We start from the raw sequence: 22,788 nt of genomic DNA, 5'->3' as shown, positions 1-22,788 counted from the left end.
GCTCAGGTCACTGGAGCCTGGGGCTCCCTAGCTCCTTCCCAAAGCTGAGCAGCAGCAGACAGAGCTGCATCTCTCCTGGTATCCTCAGGCTATTGGATTTCCCCCATGTGACTTACAACTGAGGTAGGTACCTAGTATCAGTTAGTGCTCATGGGAAGTATCCAAACCATGTCAGGATGCTTCTGAGCTGAAGGAGCCTTCTCCACATTGTAGGTGTCTTTGGGAAACTTCTTGCCCCTTGGTCCAACCATAATGAGAAACTGCTGTAAAAGGACGGGTTGATGCTGCTGCAGCCCAGTGATGTCAACAGTAATAAAGCATGAAACTACACACATAAAGATGATGCAGTAGGAAACACCGAGCTGTTGGGACAAAGGCATGAGATTAATTTGGGAATAATATCCGTTCAAGAAGATGCAGCTACCAGAAAGGCCCCCATTTCTTTCACCTTGGAGACTGAAAAAAAAGAAATAGTCATAGAACTGATGTTTACAAACCAATATTTTTAGGTCCTGAGTGTCTGGGATCTAAAAGGAGTATCTCCAGACTGCACTGTGCCGTGGAAGAATAGGAAAGCTGCACAGCAAGTAGAGAAATCAAGATACATATAGGAATAATGTAGAACAGTAGAACAGCTAAGCAGGAAACAAACAGCAAGGAAGGCAAGTGCACTCGCTCAACAGCAGTGCCTTCTGCTGTGGTTGGAGGCTCCAGGAGAAAAGCCTTTTTTCACAGTCTTTTGGCTGAAATCATAGAATCATAGAATGGTTTGGGTTGGAAGGGACCTTAAAGGGTTCCACTGGACCAGGTTGCTCAAAGCCCCATCCAACCTGGCCTTGAACACTTGCAAGGAAGGGGCAGCCACAGCTTCCCTGGGCAACCTGTTCCAGTGTGACACCACCCTCATAATGAAGAATTTTCCCTCTGTGAACCCAGAAGAGAGGTTTAGCCCATTTGGAGCCCCAGTGGTTTTAGAAATACTACACTGCTGTCAAAAGGGCTATTGCAGGTCTTGCACAGCCTTGCATAGAAAGCACTGAAGCCTACTCCATTAGAAAATAAAACAAAAGCACATATTTTTATGCCATAATAAGGTAAACCACTGCTACCTATTTACAAAGCAAATTTTTATTTAACACTGCTGGATGCAGACATTTCTAATCCCTGTGCATCACTTTACAAAGGAGTTCTGTCCCTCTTTGGTCTGCCTGGTAATAATCAGGGGTCGACAGCATTCGACACTGAAGTGCTTGACAATAGATTTCACAAAATTACACTTGTTTGGCATGTAGCTGAGTACAGGCCTTTTCTAATTCATTCTCCGGCTAAGGGAAGCTAATTTGAAACAACCACTGCTAATTCCAGGAAAACAAGGCGGCATTAAGTCTTTCATGGGAGTTTCAAGTGACAGCATAGCCATTAGCAGAGGGGAAATAAAGTAATACAACCTTTATCAGAAACTATGTATTTGGCTATATTGTTCTTCACCAAAAGCCACTATAAACCTTTCGGTTAAGTATTATTTTATTACATTATAAAATAAGTGTTACTGGGTCTCTCCATCATCTTGGTGAGCAACATTTAAAATTTTGTTGTTTATTAAAGATGCTGAAAGAGGCATGAAAAAACCTACTCATTAAAGTAAGCGTGTAATTCTCTTTGAGAAAAGAAATAGAGTTTTGGCAAGTTTTGTGTATAGACTGAGTACCGGGTAAGAGTGGAGAAGTGTGTGCAGTGCAAGAAATATTTGCTATGATCTGGGCTTTGTATTGTGTCGTGGAGTAGAAGGGATCATCCCTTTGTGACTGATTAAGTTTCTGTTGGAAGAAGCAGCTTTGGACATCCCTGTGCCACAGAGATACTCAAGAGTTAGAGGAAAAAAACTTGGATTTATGGTAGAAATAGTGACACAGTCCTCCTCTTTATGTGAGCCTAGAATAATGCTAAGCAATGTTTCCTGATCCTGAAGCCCTGACAATAACAAGCCTCTCATGAGATTCATGATCTCCAGGATCACTTTGGTGTGCAACACTCTGCCCCTTCATGTAACACTTTTACAGTATATGCTGCAAACCCATTCAGTCTTGAGAGCTTCAGGAGTATTCAAGGAAATATCACTACTTGCTCTGTTTGTCCATGTGTTACCTCACGGCTGTTCTCCAGAGAAGGTACTGAACAAAATGGACCCATGACCTGATCCCAGACAGTCCACAGGTGATCTGTTCTTGAATAAGTGTATCTTCATTTTACATGTGAGGAAACAGACACGGATAGTTGATCAAATTAACCAGAGGTCAGAAAAAACAAAGCAGAACTGGAGCTGGCACCATCCTACTCTCTCCCATCTTCAGTCCTCAGGTGTAAATGTAAATGGCAGAGAAGGAGACAGAGTGGAAAAAGCTTCACCTGCAGAATTGTTTCCTGTTTAGTGAGCTAACATAGGGTCATTATAGCAAACAGCAAGAAAAAATTACATTTTTGGTTTCAGTTGTGAAAGAACTAGTCTGTAAAACTTTGGTACTTAGGTGTGGAGAAGAGTTCCTTATAATAGACTATGTTCAGCACTACCCCACAAACAAACAAAAAACAGCTTTTAGTGGTGTCTCCCTCTAGTAAGTAAATCTTGACAATGTCACATTGTAAGCAGTTTGTAGGCCAGAAGGTCCCAACTTGCTTTCCTGTAGAGGCATTTACTTTTGACCAACCCTGTTCCCTTTCTCCTAGTTTTCCCTGCAGTGCTCTCTGCTGGAATAGAAGGACACAGAGGTACCAGGTGCTGTGGGCTTATATAAAGATAAGCTGGTTTTTGCTCCCTTCCTAGTAATGCCTGACATTCAGTCTGTCTTCTTGACCATGCCTCAGCTGTTGCTTTTCATGGGACTGTTACAAACTTCTGAGGGAGGACAATCATCTTTAAGTCTGTCTTTTGACATTTGAAGTTTGGGTCATTTTTCCTATGAGTATCAGCTCATCTCATTCTTACTGCCTCCTGGGGAGGCAGTGAGGATTTTAACCTCCTGGCCTTCACATACGTACGTACTTCCGATATATGTATGCCACCTATAGGAAAAGTAGGTGGGGAAAATAAGAGAACTTGGAGTGCTGTAGGTAATTCAGGGCGCAGAGGCAAATGGGCACTGAGAGGGAGGGCATTGATAATGGGGGTAAAACTGGGAATATTGTGGTCTTTTTATGAAAATAATTATGTCGTTTTGAAAAAAATGGAGCTACTCATAAAAGTAGGGTAGAAACCAAATCAAAGTCTGCAACCGTTCAAGAATGTCTCCCAGAGGTAAGGGCCTTGCTAAATGAGCGTGTGAAAACCTGGGATATTGTGCCCTCCAGTGGAAGTACGGGAAAGTGCCTTTCAGAAGTTCTTGGCTAGAAGAGGAAGGGACCCCGCAGAGATGCTAAGAAATTTCCAAGAAGCTTACTGCTTTTAATCCGATGTCCCCAGAATCGGTGTTTCTCAGCAGAGCCCCTTGGTCTTCTGTAGGTTCACCTGCCCATGCGTGCTGGTAGACCCATCATTACCTGTACTCAAATTTTCCAAATCTGGGGCGCTGAATAGCTGGGGTACAGCTGGACACAGCTAGGTGATGTGTAGCCAGTAATATTTCAGTGTTTTCGTATGGGAGCACGACTTGGAAGTGTGTCTTGATGAGTGCTTCAGCTCCTGGGATGCCATGAGTCATGGGGAGTGTGTTAGGAAATGTTCCCCTCCACTAGGAGAGGCAAATGAGTTGTTTAACTGCTGTGAAGAGTTTTAAGCCTTCAGCATGCTCATTTCATTCCTGACATTAGACAGCTTGCATCACTTTTCAAGCCAAGGAGTTATCTCCAGTAGAAAAACTTTGGGATTATGGTGATGTGTTTGGTTCCTTTTTCTTTTTCCTCTTTCTATAATTAGAACATGCTAATATTCAAATGTTGACAAAGCACTTGGTAGTTTTCTCATGTGGTGAATTTAGGATTAGCATCAGTGAATAAGCAAGAACTATGTTTTTTCCTCATGTTAGCTGCCATGTGTTAAATAAATGTCTGATTAAAACTTCCTTTTATCAAGTCAAGACAAGTTGTAAGATTGAACATCTCATCTCTCACCACGTAGAACACAAGCAGGCTTCCAGATCAGGCACCAGGCATGGTGAAACACAACGCGAGGGGGGGGGGGGGGTTATGCTCTTATACATTACAATCAGGGGCCTTGAGTTTCTTGGTTTATTCTAGTTATGTACAGATACACTGGAAGTGCCAATATAGGAGTGGCCTCACTGCATCAAGATGTGGCTAACCCTGTATCCCGTCTCTGCCCGTGCCCAACAGCAGATATCTAGGAAGGAGAATAAGAGCAAAGAGATGCTTGTTGATTCATGATGCACCAGTCTCCGGTGATTTGGGACTCTGAGACTTCCTGCATACAGGTGCTGTTGATATATTTAGTAGCACTTGGTGGTTTGGTTTGTTTTTTTTAACCTGGATCCCCTTAGCTGCTTTCCTTGGCACACCCAAATTTTAGACCTTCGCCTTCTCCTACCTGAGTTGTCTTTTTCCCAGGAAGAAACACCTAATAGAGTCTTTCCTGCAACAAAAAACAGTCCAGACCTGTGCTTCTTGCCATCACATTCCTCGGTATCTTTTCCAATTCTTTTCTGTAGTTTTTGAGATGGAATGGAGGGGGTAAAGGTGGATGAAGAAAACCATTACTGTATGTGTAAGATCAGGACTTTTTTTCCCTGACATTCATCACTGCATTTCTACAGGATTTCAAGTGAATGTATTATCTTGTCCCTAAGTCCCTGTGCAATTTTTCACCTTGGGATTTTTTACTTTCTTTTTTTCTGCGTTTGGTGATTTTATATCCTTGACCAATATTGTCATTTTACTTATTCTCCCATTTTACAGATCATCTATAAAGATGTTGAGCAGGAAAGATTTGAGCACTCTTGGCCTCTAGCCATTAGAGAATCAGCTATATATTACTGTCTGCTGTTTCCTGTTTTTAACCTTTCCTCTTATCTCATGGCAGCTTAATTTTGCTAACAGCCTTTCAAACCTTGTCAAATGCCTTTTGGAAATCCAGGCCACCTATATCAACCACATCTCTCCAGCCCATGTGCCTATTGATTCCTTCAAAGAACTCCAGTAGACTTGTGAAACATGTTGGCTGTTCCCCAAAGAAGTCAGATTTATCCATGTGTCAACTAATTCTGTTAGGACAGATGTTGGGCTTAGTCAAGTACAGCACTCTGGATCACATCAAAAAGCCACTTCCATCCCTCTGTGAGCAGAGCTGGTTACAAACCACAGTTAGTAGTTCACCTTCAGTTCAAGCAGAAGTGCTGGGTGAGCACCAGCTGGGCCTGGAAATGAGTTAACATTCCTTTAGTTGACTTGGGTCCCCTACTGACACTTCAACTGGAGGCACTTATTCTGGTGATTCCTCTGGGAAGGAAGTTTGCAGTGGTAGGATTTCCCCAAGATCTTCCATGTTGAACACTGGGGTAAAAAGTGCACTGAGCTTTCCTCAGATGGCTTTGTTTTTCTCAGTGTGCTCTTTCTAGAGCATGAGCCTCTGGAGACCCTAGAGCCTGCAGTCAGCCTCCTTGCTGCTGCTATGATTGAGAAGGATTTATTATTTGTTTATAAGCCTTTTGAAGTTGTTACTTGCATTATTTTTTCCCCTGCCTTATGGTGTTTTTCCTTGCAACCAGACAAGGTTTAATTATTTTTTTTTCTTGTCTCTTGATCTGTTTGAAAACAGTTCATATTTGAAGGTTGCCTTTTTGCTTTTAATGTACTGTCTCATCCTGCTGTTCAGCCACACCAGCTTCCATTTGACCTATCCTAGATCCACATTCGATAGATGGTATGTTTGCTATATGTTTCTGGATACCTACATGCTGCTGCTAAATTTAATTCCCATGTTCAACTCTTAGCTACTCTCTGAATTCCTTTTGTGAATTTTTAAGTGCCAGAGTGATGCTTTTATTTTAAACCTCTTTTCAGACCTCCAGCTGTGCTAAATCTCAATACACTATGGTTTCTATTACAGGGAGATTCTTCAATGGTGGTACTTCTAAATGCATTGTGCATATCATCAGGCATTAAGTCACAAATTTTCTTTGTTCTTGGGCCACCTGTTTAACTATCTCTAAAAATAATTATTAATTGTGCCTAAAAATTCAGGCTTGACAGATAGTATATCTTGAATTTGTTGCACACTCATGCTAGGTGTCCTGTCTTTGATGAGGTCTTGTCAGAGGCTCCTTCAGCAGATCAAAGCCACTCTTGCCTGTCTGATGGGTGGTCAGTAATCTCATCCTGATACTCTGCTTCCCTGTTTAGACTGTAATTTCCAATTATAGATGACCTGCATGACTTGATAATTTAATTTGTTAACCTTATTTAATACAACAGATCACTCTTTCCTTAGGACCAGCCTACTTGGAGTTTCCAGCCTTCATGTTTCCTGTGGCTGCTATTATGTCATCCTAGCGATGGTCATTTCATGTCTCCTATATCTTTATCATGCCACAGCTTTGTTGAGAGCCTGACCTAGTCCTCCCATTCTTCTTTCTTAGACCTTTTTTTTATGGTTTTGGGACAGTACATGCACGGTTGCTTTGTTTTTTTCTATTTTTCCAGATTTTCTTTAAATTAGCCCTTTGTTTTGATGCTTTTTTCTTAACTTTTGTCAGATACTGGCAAATTCATTATTTCTGTAGAGTTGTTAAGCTGGAGAGGAAACTTTCTGCCTCTGCAGAGTCTCTCTAACATGGAGCAAAAAAGACCTGCATGGCCCAAGTAATTGATTCTGCTTTTGAAAGTCATACTCACAGAAAAAAGTAAAATCTTAGCAGATAAGTCAAATTAAAAGCAGGTTTGACACAGGGTGATATCAGGATGGAGTTGGTTGTGTGGAACCCAGCTTCACTGATCTCTTCCCACATTTTCATCTGTCTGCCAGAATAAGCGAGAGACAAACCTCACTTTGTGTGTACACGTACTTGCTTTGTAAGGAAAAAACTGCTTCCTGCCTGCTACCACTTTTCTGGTAGGACTTTTTGTCCTCCTCTCTGCCTTCTCCTTATATGTCACCTTCTTTAAAAAGCTGATTAGGATGAATCATGCCAGCAGTGTAGGCATGCTTGGGGTGCTCTGAGGTTGGCCAAAGGAATAAAAACTTGAAGGTCTTGCACTAAGATTTTGGGTAGTCCAGCAACCCCAGTACAATTAGTAGCTCTCACTGATGATCTGTGGGCATTTTGGGGGAGCCACTGGATTAAGGGAACATCATTCACCCATCTGCTACAGCAACATCTCCAAATTCTATCATACATGGGTGTACGTGAGAATTTAGAAGAGGCTGCAGGAAACATTGCAGAAATGCCTCTGGGCAGCCCTTAGAGGAGAGACATAAGTTCATTGGAGGTGGACCTCTACTTAGTAGCCATCAAGCTGGAAACCATCTAGCAAATTATTTTTTTCATAGAGGATTAGGTGCTTTTGGAAAAAGTAATGGGGGCAAAACTTAATGGCTCTCTGTCTAAAACACATGGGACTCCTACAGATGTGCAGTAAGTAGTGAACACAGTAAGTTAGACAAATATGTATGTCTAACGTCAGCAACATATCAGTCTGTTCTCCGCATTCTTAAAAAAAATCTAAGAGAAAAAACTGCAACCAAGTCTTTTTAATCTGAGCATTGCTGTTGCCATGGTGAGCCTTTACTTATGTGAGAAACACAGTCCTACATTAAAGCTGGAGGCAAAAAGGCCATTTAGTGTTTACATGCTTAGATGGGCTGATTTGGGGTTCATGGGATCTAATTAGCAGTGTGCAATTAGATTGTGGGATTTTGTAAAGTAGAAGAGCAGCGTGCAGAACTAACTGTGATTTGAGCAATTTCAAGCTGTAATTAGACTGAATTTTCCTTGAGATTACATCTGGCTTTCCAAGGTTATAACATGGACATGGCTCTTCCCCAGTGACTCCCAATAAGTTGCCTTAAAAATACTTCGGTATTCTTCTGTGGTGTATATTCTGACATCTTTGAATCAAGTTTGGTAGCTGGGATTTATCCACCATTTGGAGTTCTAATATGAAATGCTTTTTTCCCTGAGCACTTCTCATAAGCATGAGTTTTCCTTGGTGTTTTCAAAAGGACAAAATAGGGGATCTGAAGGTATTTCCTCTGATGTCAGTCAGAAATGTGAGAGGAAAAAACATGATGCCTTATCTTCCAAATACATTTTCTTATTTATAGATCCAAACTGTTAAATTCAGAGCTAATAAGGAAAATAGAGGGAAGTTTGTGACTTGTCTCCTTCCTCACCACAGTATTTTTTCTTCTAAATTATTCAAAGGTGGTTAGCATCCCTGTGGGAGCTTATTTTTCACTGATTTTGTGTTATTTTAAAGTTAAGGTGTGAGTCTACAGTATAATTCAGTATTGCTGAGTATACCCAAATACCCAAATTAAATATGAGGATTTAAACTCAAATTTTATCTTGGTAGTGACCCATGATTTAGGAAGAGTTATATAGGAATTAATACGCTCTAGTCCCTGGCAATCCTTCAGTGAACTGCATTTTAATCTAGCTTGTCACCCTGCAGTGGGATGTTAGATGTTGTGCTGCAGTCCAACAACCCATGAATCTAATATTTTACTCTGAAAGGTTGATTATTCAAATTAGAATTACCATGTGAGGAGAGAAATGTGCCAAGAAGGCTAATAAGGCATAATACTGTTGGGTACTGGCATAGCAAAGATAAAAAGGCAAGCTGAAGTACATTGTACTTTCATTTTATTCCCATCAGCCAGGCAAAAGAGTTTTCTCTTTGTAACGCATGTGTGTGAGTGCATGATAAATGTATCTTTGCAATTTGATTCCTACCCCACATTTCTACTGCAATAAGCACAGCTGCATGGGGAAAAAAACAAAACAGCTTTCTTGGAAGTAGGCATGGGGTGGCCAGGACATGAAACTTTCTGTGGACTAGGGTGAGCTAAAGTATATAATAGCTTTTATCTAGTGGCTGTAACATTTCAGCTGAATATCCTTTAAAAACTCACAGTAAAATAACAACAATAAAAAAAACCCAAAACAACAGAACACCTCAGTACTTCATGCCTGCTGGCATCAAAACATTATGATACTGGGCTATGTGTAAATCAGTATTTCTGTCACCCAGCAACTGTGATAATACCCATTGCCAAAGGAAAACTGGTGGGAATTTTTCTAATGAAAATGTTGAATTGTTAATGCTTTACAGAAGTATGTGATTTGAACATTAATTTATTTGGGGGAAAAATGTTGATGAATAACATTTTTTAATGATATTTCATTTTATATTTGATGTGCAATGTTTGAAGTGCTGTGAAAAATAATTTACTTTTCCTTAGAATTCGTTTAGTGTGAAATTTCAGGTTGTGCCATTGCTGCCTGTCTTGGAGTTAGGAAACTTATTCATGCTTTATTTTTCTAGTGTCACCAATGAGTTTCCTATCCAGGTTAATCCAGTATATCATACACAGTGATGCTATCAGCTAATCTTTTGGGTTCAGTCCCTCACTGCTGAGCCAAGGCAGAGCTGCAACACAATAGCAATGAGGCAGTTTCTTTGGTTTCCAGATAGTAATACCCAGAGTTAAGAAGAAACAAACCCCCTTCTTAAGCAATATCTTTTAATACTGTACAGAACAGGAAACGCCGCCAGAGGAAGGAATACTCCACATCCTCCCTCTGCCCCTTTTAATTAAAATTGATTAAAGTCTTGGGTTTGTAAGTCAGTCTGCTCTGTAGAGTATATTGTTTGAACTATTTCAGGATGTTCTCAGCATTAGGCGTATTACAAAAGTGCAAATGTTGTTTTAACCAAAGCTAAAACCAGGACTTCCTGAAGTAGGACCCTGAGAGTCCTGTTGGAGCACCAGGCTGTTTCATTAGAAGTTGGAGGAGAAACACGTGCATCTCGAAAATAAACCACACATTTGCAGTGGTGACCTCCCTTTGACTTTCAGTGAAATGCCGGCAACCTATTCCCTAAAAGACATCCTAATAACCTTGTGCTCTATTGAAAGCACTTTGCTTCATACCTGTATGACATTATCACCCCCTGGTCAGCTGACAGTTTGATTCTTCCACCAAAATTTTGTCTTGTTTCTGTCACATGAGCATTGTGTGAATATTTAATAAGGGTTGTTACAAGAAGAGAGGATCTCACAGTGAACATCTGAAAAAAAGGTTTAAATTTTTTGGAATTTAAATAAAGTTGCGCCCTGCACGTCCTTTGTTCAGATAAGATCCCACTGCAGTGCTCATACTGTTGCTAGAAGGAAGGTACTGAACCCAATAAGCATAATTTGTTTAACAAGGTATTGACAATCTCTTGGCACATTTAGAAGTTGAACAACTTTGAAGTTTAGAGAGCCTGGATGATGACAAGGTCTTTCCGAGCTATTTTAACTGACTGTATTTGGGTACATTCAGTTACATTTCTCAGTGAAATTGGTCTCCATGCAATAGCAAGTCTTCAAAGCCCCATAATTCAAACAAATCTATTTGCTAAACTACTGAAACAACTTACAATAAGCACAGCTTATTATGATAGCATAATATCATATTCATGTTGCCAAGTTCTAATTAAAAAGTAATGTGCTTTTAAAATAGGGGAAGGAATGATTTCTCTGTTAGTTTTTTAACTTTATGTTTTTAATTTCAGGTCTCCTTCCCCTTCCAGAGGAAGTTAGAGATGCCATAGCTTTAATGTCTGTTTTAGCTGCCACTCAAGTGTTCACTTTCTGTAAGAAAATCTAAACCAGGAGGTATGCTATTTCTCCTGATGTGAAAGTCATTAAAGGCAAGTATGCTGTGAGTTCAAGTGCTGGGGGTCCAAGAAAAATTCCCAGCCCTGACAACATGAACTTGAAAAGAAAGACAGCCTTTCTTTCTGATGCAATGGTCTATGCAGCTGTAGCTTTCAATTGCATCGTGTCCACTAGCACATTGCTTTTAAAAATCCAAATGAAATCTCTCTTGATTTGGATTTTCAGTTGAAAGTGTAAGACGTGTAAAGAAGTGGTAGCAGCTAAATTGGAAGTTAAAGCCATGGCACTGCTGACCTCAGGAGGATGGTCTGGAAGAAGGAGACCTGAACTAAGGAAAAGTTGGGGTTTAAGTTATCATACTTTCTCCCTGTATCTGTCTATCTACAGACACGAGTAGATAGATTGATATACACCTTCTACTTTTTCAGTGTTGTTTGCAGTTAGAAAAAATGGAAGGGTAAGATGAGTTTAGTATTCTCCTCAGTCTTCCTTGGTGCAAGGCAGTAAATCATCTCTAACAAGTCAAGATCTGTAGGTAACACTGTAACACCCACCTCTCCCAGGAATGGGTTAGCATCAGGATAGCAAATATCAGGCAGAATTTATTTATGGGCACACTATAATGCCATCTCTCCATTATGTCTGTGAAAGGACAGAAAACACCAGCTGGATTTAGGGCAATAGCGTGTCAGTGCTCCCTGGTTAATACAACTCAGGGCTGGGTGGGTGACAGCAACCTTACTGCCAATGGGAGATATCACTTTCATATTGTGCTGGTACTTTTATCCAACAGTGTGAAGTCTTTGATTGGTGTTTTCCTGCTTTCACTGCCGATGGATATACCCTGGAACAATTTTGTGATCCTGTATTTGTGAATGAGCTAATAAATTACAATAATGTGGCAGAGCTTGAAATGAATTCAGCTTTTCTGTAATGTTATGCAACTGACAGTAAAATAGGTAAAGAGATGGTCTTTTTCTTGTTATTTTTGTTCTTACTGATACCAGTGCTTACCTGAAAGGGACTTTTGGAAATTAAAAGGTCCATTTGTGTCATGAGATAAATGGACATCTGGTACCCTGAGGAAGAAACACAAAATGTAGGCATTTCCCAGACATTTCCATACATGGTAGTTATGAAGTAGTTATCTGCTATCACTGCCTGTTCTACCTGAGTGTAATTTTGGGGCGAGCGTCTCCCTTTCAGCTAATACAAATCAGTGGAGACATGAGAGTGCTCTTCATCTACTAGGATCAGACTCTTGGAAAAGTCTGATGAGCATGTTACAGTCTTCCCCAAAAGGATTTTGGGTTCAAACCCATTTTTGTTTGTTGGGTTTTTTTACTGTAATGGTTTGTCAAGGGACATCTCCCTCCACCAGGTATAGTGACTCAAATAGATTGAGGGAATGCAAGGTAAAAAGGGTTTTGCATGTGGGGTGGGACCTTTGAGAGGTTGAGTGGCAACACACCACAAAGAAAAACAGATTTGCTCTCAATGCCTCTCAAGAATTTGCTTTCAGGCATTCCCAGGCTCTGGATCTTGCTGGTTGTGTAAAATACACTGTCGCTGTGCCATGCTTCTGTCTGTTGCCTGAATGTGGCTAAGTCTTCTGAGCCCCACTCAAACAGGGCATAGTTGAAGGTAAGGATCTCATGTGGGCATGACATAAGGTGCTTTTTATTTTGCTTTCACCCATATGATCATTCATAGATTTCCCCTTGTCCAAAATCATTCAGAAGCACTTGAGTCTTAGCTTTTTGGAGTTATTTGAGCAGGCAGAGAAGAGGACTGGCTGGAGCAGAAAGCAAGACATGGAATCCCTAACACCATTTGCTGCATTTGCTCTTCTTTACATTACTTTTAGATAGTGAAGCTTACTCGTTACATGAATTCGATCCATGTCTTCTACCACTTTTCACCTGCATTTGGAATTGCATCTCTCTTAATAGCATGAATCCAATCCAGAAAGCCTGCTGTGACGTCAGGGTCCAAGGCAGGGAAATAGCAGCCAGGTGCCATAGACTAGACACAGGTGGGTTATTTCACCAGGGCTAAAATATGTATATTTAGATATATAGAAAAAATTGTTACAAAATCAAAGATTTGGGGGATTTTTTTCTGTCATTTATTCACAAACTAGTTTTGTTTGGGGTTTTTTAAGTGCTGCATCAGTTGAAGCAGCATGCTAAAGAGAAGTTAGCTATATCTTAAGAATCTAGCTATATATCTTAAGAACCATACTGAGATGGACTCTCTTCTTTAGTGGACACAGAAATCTGGTTTTCTTTTGTAAAGTGTTTTTCCCCACCTGTGGCTGTTAGGCTCATTTAATTTGTGTCTTCCTGCAGGCTCAGCCGGATGATCACCATCCATGTACTGGAACTCAAGTTATTTTAGTCTTTGCAGAGATTCATTATTTCTGTCTGCAGAAGTGTATGCCTCAACTATGGGTGATACAGTGATCAGGCCAGCCAAGAAAACTGAATGTAAGGCTGAGAAAATAGCTGTTAAATGAGCAGGTGTCCGACACTGAGGAAGACTGAAATTCTGTTTTTATCCACCCAAAATTGTTACCATCACTCTTATCAGGGAGTTGGTACTTGGTTACCATTTGGTCGTAATTTACATCTAGTTGGCAGCGTGCAGGTGGAAAGAGCCAAGTTGTCTATCAAGATGACAGTTTGGTAACAGATGTCTAATGTTTCCCAACACATTTAGCTCATGTGATAGGAATTGTGAGCTAGTTTAGTAAAGCTGAGCAGTTGAGCAACTGCAAAACTCTGCTCCTCACATTTTGCCATTTATCCTTTTTAGCTGTCTAGGTAAGATGATTTTTTTCCTTTTGTAGATTTGGGAGGAGAAGCTTGAAACGTGTTTCAGAGTAATTGTCATCCTAGGAGGCAAACACTCATTTAAATGATTGGAAATGTCCAGCAGTGTAAGAAGTCATGTGTTTTTCTCTCCTATTCTGCATAACAGGCATTGCCCAAATGTTTGGGCTGTGGCTTCTGCGCTGCTGTTTCAAAGTAGCAGGGACATGTGGACAATGGTATTTACTCCTGATCCCCCTGATTACTCTGGTTTCTCGCATGTGATGCCTGTCCGTGCTGAAGAGGAGACCAAATCAAGGCATTTTAATTAGCAGCTCCTTAGGAGTATGTATTTTATTTGGAGGGAAAGGAGTGATGGTACCAAGCCCCAGCTCGCCCATAAAAGTGCCCTGATACTTGTTAGGGCAAGAACGTTACAGAAAGTCAGTCATTTGAGTGAGATTTTGGTAGGTACCTCTATCATTCAGATTTTCAAGAAATCTTGGAGAAGAGCTTGATAGATTTGGAAGGATGCTTGTGTTTGACCTAGATCTGAACATCTCCTCTGTGCTGTTTTGTGACATCCACTATGGAAAAGATACCCCTCCTGTTAGGTACAGGAGTGGACTGTGTGCTCTGGCATGTTGGTTTGGTAGGGTACATGACAAAACCTGTTTTCAGTAAGCAAAAAGTCCTATCAAGAATGCATTGGGACTTAAAGCCAGAGACTCCCACAAGCTCTGGTGAAAATCTCAGCCTTAATTTTAAAAGCTCTTTATTAAGGAGCAAAGTTTTTGTTTTCTTCCTGTTTTGATAATGTTTCATAGAATCATAGAATAGTTAGGGTTGGAAAGGACCTTAAGATCATCTAGTTCCAACCCCCCTGCCATGGGCAGGGACACCTCACACTGAACCATATCACCCAAGGCTTTGTCCAACCTGGCCTTGAACAGTGCCAGGGACTGGAGCATTCACAGCTTCCTTGGGCAACCCATTCCAGTGCCTCACCACTCTAAAACAGTAAAGAATTTCTTCCTTATACCCAATCTAAACTTCCCCTGTTTAAGTTTTAACCCATTACCCCTTGTCCTATCGCTGCAGTCCCTAATGAAGAGTCCATCCCCAGCATCCCTGTAGGCCCCTGTCAGATACTGGAAGGCTGCTATGAGGTCTCCACACAACCTTCTCTTCCCCAGGCTGAACAGCCCCAGCTTTCTCAGCCTGTGGAGGTTATGGGAGGTGCTCCAGTCCCCTGATCATCCTCGTGGGCCTCCTCTGGACTTGTTCCAACAGTTCCATGTCCTTCTTATGTTGAGGACACCAGGACTGCACACAATACTCCAAGTGAGGTCTCACAAGAGCAGAGTAGAGGGCCAGGATCACCTCCTTTGACCTGCTGGTCACGCTCCTTTTGATGCAGCCCAAGATACGGTTGGCTTTCTGGGCTGTGAGCGCACACTGAAGCCAGCTCATGTTCATTTTCTCATCACAACCAACACCCCCAAGTCCTTCTCTGCAGGGCTGCTCTGAATCTCTTCTCTGCCCAGCCTGCAGCTGTGTCTGGGATTGCTCCGACCCAGGTGCAGGACCTTACACTTGGCATGGTTAAACTTCATGAGGTTGGCATCAGCCCACTTACAAGTGTGTCAAGGTCCCTCTGGATGGCATTCCTTCCCTCCAGCGTATCAATGTAACCACACAGCTTGCTGTCATTGGCAAACTTGCTGAGGGCATACTCAATCCCACTGTCCATGTCACTGACAGAGATGTTGACCAAGACTGGTTCCAACACCAATCCCTGAGGGACACCACTCGTTACTGGTCTCCAGCTGGACATTGAGCCATTGATCACAATTCTTTGCATGCAGCCATCCAGCCAGTTCTTTATCCACTGAGTGATCCATCTATCAAATTGATGTCTCTCCAATTTGGAGACAAGGATGTTGTGTAGGACAGAGTGGAGCGCTTTGCACAAATCCAGGTAGATGATGTCGACTGCTCTATCTCTGCGCATCAGTTCTGTACCCCCATCACAGAAGGCCACCAAATTGGTCAGGCAGGATTTCCCCCTAGTGAAGCCATACTAGCTGTCACCAAGCACCTTGTTTTTCATGTGCCTTAGCATGCCTTCCAGGAGAATGTTTCCTGTGTCTTTTCTTGTTGTGCACTTCCAGCTATGATTTCCCAGACATATTGGCCTGTAATAGCTTGAGCAAGAGTCACAATTACCAAAATATCTGGAGAAGGGCTCTTCTTAATTATATCTAATTCAGAAAACCCCAGAAATCTCATCATGGAATATTTGGGTATTGCTTCTGTGTAGCTCCAGAGTGTCACTGAGCATGGTATGATGCATTCATGCCTCCAGGTTTGACCAAGATGTCTTCCCAATATATCTCTTATCTATTAATTTAGAAACTTAAATCACCAAGTCTTTCAGAGGTCAAAGAATCATTTTCTTGTTTGAAAAGTCTCAGAGCACCAGCATGCAGCTGTGTTTTTAGAATATAGCCACATTTCCTATTAGACTGCTGGGTACCAGATGGGAAGAGCCTGTAGTGTCTGCTAAGTGGTACCCAGAAGAAATATACCCTGACTTGGCACACGTGTGTTTTCCCCAGAGTGCGAGTTATTTCCATGTCATCTTGCACAAGTGTGGTCAAACTGTCTCCACCATTCATCCCATCTCTGTTGTATTCCCAGGGAATATCCCAAGCATCCTCCCCAGTATCTGAGTGTGACAGATTTCCTCAGCCTGGTCCAGAGCCAAATGTTTTTCTGTAGACACACAAATATTATTTTTTAATACACAAATATAATATTTAAACTACTTCTGTATTCCTTAGCACGTCCCTCCCAGTGCCTTGAAAGAGTCTCGTCTCTTTTGGAGGTGATAAAATCAGCCATCACATATTTTTTTCACTGAAATTTTATTGAGTAAGGAACACATGCTACAAAAAGCCTTGGGATTTTCTGTTTAGAGAGCAGCATGCTTAAATTAAGGAAATTGGAGGACAGAAGTTGAATATTCCGTATTCTAAGTGTCAGGATGAGGATTATACCCTGGTTTCTGATTAGGAGACGGCTTGGGAATTTTGCATTTTGATATTTTTATTTAGTGATTGAAGAGATTTTTTTCTTAAGCTTTGCAGGGCTTATAAGTGTATAACTTCTGGTAGTTTATAGGAATTTATCTTGAAAGTGGACTTTGACCTTTATAGCTTGGATTAAAACAGAATTCAGATGTGACTGTTGTTAATAAGCATGTGAAAGGCTTGCTTGCCTGATTTTAAATGCATTTGGTTTCACTATATGTTTTTGGAATTTCGTTCAGTTTTTGGATGCCTGTTGCACAATATCTAGCAAACTGCATCCGACTGTTTTATATGCTTTGTTTCACTTGTCTGTATTAACTACACTTAAGAAGTCTGTCAAAGAGAATTAGCCAAGAGATTTCAAAAAGCTATCACAATAATGCTGCAAGTACATGTTCTAAGCAAAACAATAAATGAACATATTTTTGTATTTTAAAAGCCATCAGTAGAGCTCTTGGCTTCTGCAACTCAAAACAAAATGATGAAGAAGTTGGGACTGGAGCAGAAGATCCTGACTCCAATCAAACTAAGTGATTTTTGGGAGAAATGGTGGAATTTGCAGGAGCTGGAACAAGCATCCTGCTTGCCTTACCAGCAGCATGCCATGTCTTATAGAATCATAGAATAGTTAGGGTTGGAAAGGACCTTAAGATCATTTAGTTCCAAGTTTTTGTCCTCTCATGACACATGATGTGAACTGTACATAATTTTTGTAGGACTTGGTCATCTTTCAGGATGAGGTATTATAGGGAAAGCAGTCCCATATGATTTTGGAGACCCTAACCCTTCTGACACCCTGCTGTTTGGCATTTCTCATCCCCTGCTGGTTCAGCATTGAGAAATCCTTACTAGTTGCTCAGGAAAGAAGATGGGGTAGTTGTTCCCATGCTTTCCTGGAAGCACAAAATGGCTTCATTCAGCTCCCAAGCCTTAGGCAAAGGTAATGCAGGGCTCTTTGATGTGAAGTTGTTTGGTTGTTGAAGGGAAATTGTCCATGCTTGGATTTCATCTCCCTAGCAATTATAAATCGTGAAGGGTATTCAAATGGTCTATACATTTATCATGAAAATTAGATCCATCTCATTGCTCTGTCACCCTTAAAATAATGTTTCTGCTGTGATTTAGAAGGGAACACATAGGTACGTCTTTAATTTAGCAGAGGTTTTCAGTGACAGGTTTAGTACTCACCTCATGATGAGTATAAGGCAATCGATAAGCAGCTGTGTCACACAAGGTTATCCCAAGTGTAAAGCAGGCTCCGTTCTGATTGGTTTCCAAAGTCAGATGCATCAGGCTGCTGTGGCCACAGGAGTAAGGTCACCAAGGGATCTGGTGACAGTATAAATAATAAAGCAGAGCTTAAATAATTTGTCTACAGCACCCCAAGATAAAATTATGCCTTATTGCATTGGATTTGGGCCTTTGTGATGTGACTTTTTGCATTTCTTCACATCTCTTTTTATTTTTCCCTTTTAACTTTAAAATTGCAGGGAGGAGAGAGGGGCTTTTTCTCTCCCAATGTCATTGAAGTTTCAAATAAAGAACGTAGTTTGAAGGGAATAAGTCAACAGATCAATTCCATCTCATTATTGAATTAAAAACTGCTGTGATAGACAAGATGCTTAAAAGGATAGACAGGTGCATGTGTATGTATAATTGAAGCTAACATTATGATGTTTTGTCTTTATGCTAGCATTATCATGCACAAATGAAACATCCAGGTGAAATAGTGGATTATATGAAATATATTTTGGCTAAAACTAAGTACTGCAAACCACACCAATTTCCCCTTTACACCCTCCATGCATCTCTCCATAATCCTGTCAATGCTCTTTTCCCATACAAGTCTGTGTTGCCAGCGGCCAAAGGTTGTACATGCACGGGGACTCCTCCAGCAGCTGAATGTCAGACTTTATTGAGTGGGTGGATCCTGTTCATCCATTTCCCCTCCAAGCCTTTCTAAAAATACCATAAACCTTGTCAAGGAGCTATTTTAGAGGAATCATGTTCATGAGGATAGTCATGGGAAGCTTATTTTGGCAGGCTTGCATGTGTTCAATTTGCATGCTTCCTTAGTCAAGGGCTCGGTGAACCTGTGTTGCGAGCCAGTTGGACATGGGCTAAAGAGGGAGCATCTGGATTTGGAGACCTCCAGGGATGGGATGTCTACTCCAAGTGAGCTTATAGGAGGAAAAGAAGTGAAGATATTCTTATAGAAATGTTGATATGTGACTGAAGTCATTCATTTCAGGCATTTGCACACCAGCCCGCAGCTTATCGGATCTGATTTCATAAAACCTGGCTGTGATTTCTCTCCAGGGACCTTAATGATCTTGCCACTTTCAATAAACATTTATAGAAACTACTGCTAGCCTCTGGATAAGACAAACTCCTATGAGAGACTTTATCTTCTAAAAATACTTAAAGACACCAAAAAAAAACCCACTCACAAGAAGATCAATAGAAAACATCAAAATGTAGCATTTGCTGGGTAGCTGGAGCTGAATTGCAGTACCAGACATTTGCATTGTAGGCATGCAGTAGGTATGTTTGCTTTTCTCACTTGGAAACCATGCACATCGGAGAAATGCTATAATTGGGACTAGTAAATCGATGTGTGTGAATAAAAGCAAACTGTAAGAGATAAAATGGAAACTGAGCAGGTAAAGGCTCTTCCACGCTCATGCCATTCGGGTACGGTATTGCACAGTACTCATGTTTACACCTCTAAGAAATTTCCATTTTTTCACATAAAAAAATCCAGATACGAAGCCGAAGCTGCCTTCTTCGCCAACCTGAAACTGTCTGATTTCAACATCATTGACACCCTTGGAGTCGGAGGGTTTGGACGAGTTGAGCTGGTAGGTAACCTTTTCTTTGAAGTTTGAGTGTCCTAGAGTAAGTACTGTGTTACTGGTCTTTTAATTTTTCTTTGTTTTTACACCTGAATAACTGGAAGAAAATTATGTGATGGGATTATATATTTTCTAATAGTTGAAGAAAGCTGAATTACATATTCTGGTAAATAAAAATGTACAAATAAATGCTTTGCAGTAACCAAGAAGAATTTATGTACTAGGTTGAGAGATGAGCACATGTCTCTCCAAGTGGTCTTTTGATTGCCTTTTAAAAATAACCTGAAGAATTGTGTAGCTGTTAAGGTTGAACAAGCAATCCAAAATCTTACTTAACCAAAACTGGAGAATCGTACAGTGTCTCTTCTAAGCAGTTTCTGATTCGGGTGTAGAGAGAGTTTTGGTTTATTATCATGAAATCCGTACATTCACTTTAGACATTCAGTGTCTAAACTAATACAACAGTTCACAGAAAACTACTTATTTTGTGCAGAATTTTATAGAAAGGAAAAAATTTGACCTTGCTCTTTGCTCTTCTTGGATTTAGAGGTCAGCAGTTTTTATTAAAACTGAGCAGGACGAGACTGAATTGGCAGCCATTGTGTGACCCATTTGAAATATAATGTAAATGCAAAAACCTATAATAGAAAGAGGGAGCTTAGTTTACATCATGGTGCTGACCATGGAGGAGCTTCTGATACTGGCCACAAGTGCAGTATATTAGGAACTCCTGTAAATTAGGGGCAGAAAAGGGAACAGTTACTACGGCATCATGAAACCTCGGGGAAATTCCCACTCTGTAATCCGATTGGCACCAAACACACTTGTAGGGCTGGTAACTGGAAAACTGGCAAAACTAAGTGGTTTGGTGATTATTTGTGTTGTTATCAGGTAGATTCTGTATTAAAAGCACAACTAGCTCTTCCATGTAATTTGTAAGTTTTCATGTTTGGGTGTATGTAAAATTGTGCAGAGAGCATGTCCGTGAGAATGCTGGTCCCTTCCTGCAGTTTGGGTTTTGATTTATTATTTATTTATTTGTTTGTTATTTTGGAAGAGGGTCACAAGAGCTCACCCGTAGTCTGGGAAGGCTGTCTTTTCCCCACTCCTTCTATAGCCATCTATTGCTGAGAATGCTTTAAAGCAGAAGCTTAATTTGGGTTGTGCTTGACCTCCCTTTTGAAGGCCTTTCACCCTCTGTTGACAATAACATAATGTTGAGGAGATTCGTCTCCAAATCAACGCTACCTCTGTCTTCTCTGCCTGACGTGACCTGTAGTGAGGGACCCACCAGTTTGGTGCTTGTTTTGGATCTTCTGAAGGAGCTTGTGAGGATTGTTTTCATTTTTAAGGCTTTTTTTGGCACAAGCTCTCAAGATGTTTGAAAACCTTGAGATGTTCCTGGGAAAGTGCGGAAGTTTGTGTTCATAAGGGTTGCTTATGAGACCCTCAAACCACACAGATATGAAAGCAGATTGGACTGTTACTTATGGCAATGGGCCAGTCCTCTAACTCTGGGTGCTCACAGAATTAATTTGTAAGGTTTAAGATGTTGTCAAAAACTAAATCTTAGCAACATGTGACACTTAGCCAGGTGTGAAGAAAAGCAGGAATGGACATGCTCTGTCACTTCAGCATATCAGATCAGAGTCAGGTAATTCTTAGGAGATGTCCAAATCTCAGAAGCCTCCAAGAAGCCATGGTGCCATCAATACAGCCTTGCTAAAGGCTGCTGATGGGAAAAATGTTCATTATCTTGTAGGGCTTTTCTTAAGCAGGAAAATGCCGGTCAAGGTCATTTTCTATGGCTTCTAACTAACACTGATTTGCACACAGAAGGTTAAATGATATTTCAAAGTTTAGCTTAATGCTCCAGATTTTATTTTTATCAGAAATTTTATTATTAAAACAATAAAATATTCTTTTTGCCAAAACTAAGCCTGGAATTGCTACCTCTTGCTTCTGACTTCTCCATGAAAAATAGATGTTATAATTTAAGGCCTAAAAGTGAACTAATGCAAAATGTATCAGAGGAATTGACTATTGCCCGAGTGTATTACAGAAGACTGCTAGCGCACTGCAGTCCTGGGATTTGTTCCTGGAAAACATTCACATTTTTGCACTTTCTGAGAGTAAAATTGATTAAATAAATAAAGGACATTGAAAGGAAGAAGATTTTTGTAGCTTGACCTCAGCCGCAGTGGGCAAATTCCCCCTAGGGCATCACCATACCCTTCAAGAGGGCAGCTGGTGGTGTCTAGTTGAAAACTGGAATGTCTGGGGTTTAGTTTGGGTGTTGCTGGCCAAGAAGAAATAATTATCTCATTGGTCTGCATGCTAATTTCCGGATGTGGTATGTATCAATACACACTGGTTTTCCAGACAACTCTATGAATACTGGCTGTTTGGAGAAGTCACCCCTTCAGTGCATTCATACACAAATACATGGCTTTAAGGCAAGACAACCTAAAATTTAAAATCTTTTTAATTTTATGGAGATTAGAGGTGGAAATATCATATATATTTTTTCCCTTGCTTTTCTAGTTAGTTTTATTATTTGTATGTCAACAGATATTTCCAGTGGACTTCTTGGTTTTTAATAGCATGGATTAAGAGACAAATCCACTATTTTTTGCAGCTCAGCTTCTCAGCTGTATGATAGTTGATCATATTCTGTGTTGGGATGAAAATGCCTTAATCATATGTTAGAATACGGAATGTCATCTCAGGTTCATGTCCCATGAAACACCACTTTGCAGAGGACAGGAATGCAGGTCTGGTGTCCCCAGCCATCATAAGTAATCTTTTCTGAACTTTATTGTTCTTGCCCTTGTTATTTAATTTCCTTTTAATTTAAGTCCTGTGTTTCCAATAATCTGCCCTAGGTCAGTTATTTTTTATTGAAATCAAGATTATTTTAGACAGCTCTGAAAAAAAAATGTACGGGAGTATCTGAACATGCAGGATTGGAGTCATTATTCCTGTGAAATCAGTTCATGTAGATAATGGCTGAGCAAAGGTAGACTAAAAACTAGGTCCATGCCTTTTTGTTATATTGGTTTACATAGTTATTGCTTCCAACAATCACTCAGTGATGGTAATAAAATACAAAATAATATAGTTTTCCACACCCTGCTGCAAGCTTAATTGAGATTTGGTTTCAGCTACATCTTCATTCACTTCTCAGGACA

General features: G+C 40.6%; 1 protein-coding gene across 2 annotated transcripts in view; it reads left to right on the top strand.

The window, feature by feature from the left end:
* The window catches only part of PRKG1 (protein kinase cGMP-dependent 1), a 479,219-nt gene that overhangs the window by 425,434 nt on the left and 30,997 nt on the right, over positions 1–22,788 (top strand). For both annotated transcript variants that reach the window (XM_013130233.3, XM_005153712.4), the window contains exon 10: positions 19,507–19,603. In XM_013130233.3, the coding sequence (XP_012985687.1) occupies positions 19,507–19,603 (97 nt within the window). The remainder of the gene's footprint in view (positions 1–19,506; positions 19,604–22,788) is intronic.

The sequence above is a fragment of the Melopsittacus undulatus genome, chromosome 4, assembly GCF_012275295.1.
Source record: "Melopsittacus undulatus isolate bMelUnd1 chromosome 4, bMelUnd1.mat.Z, whole genome shotgun sequence".
NCBI classification, from domain to species: Eukaryota; Metazoa; Chordata; class Aves; order Psittaciformes; family Psittaculidae; genus Melopsittacus; species Melopsittacus undulatus.
This window is presented reverse-complemented; position numbering and strand designations above follow the sequence as displayed.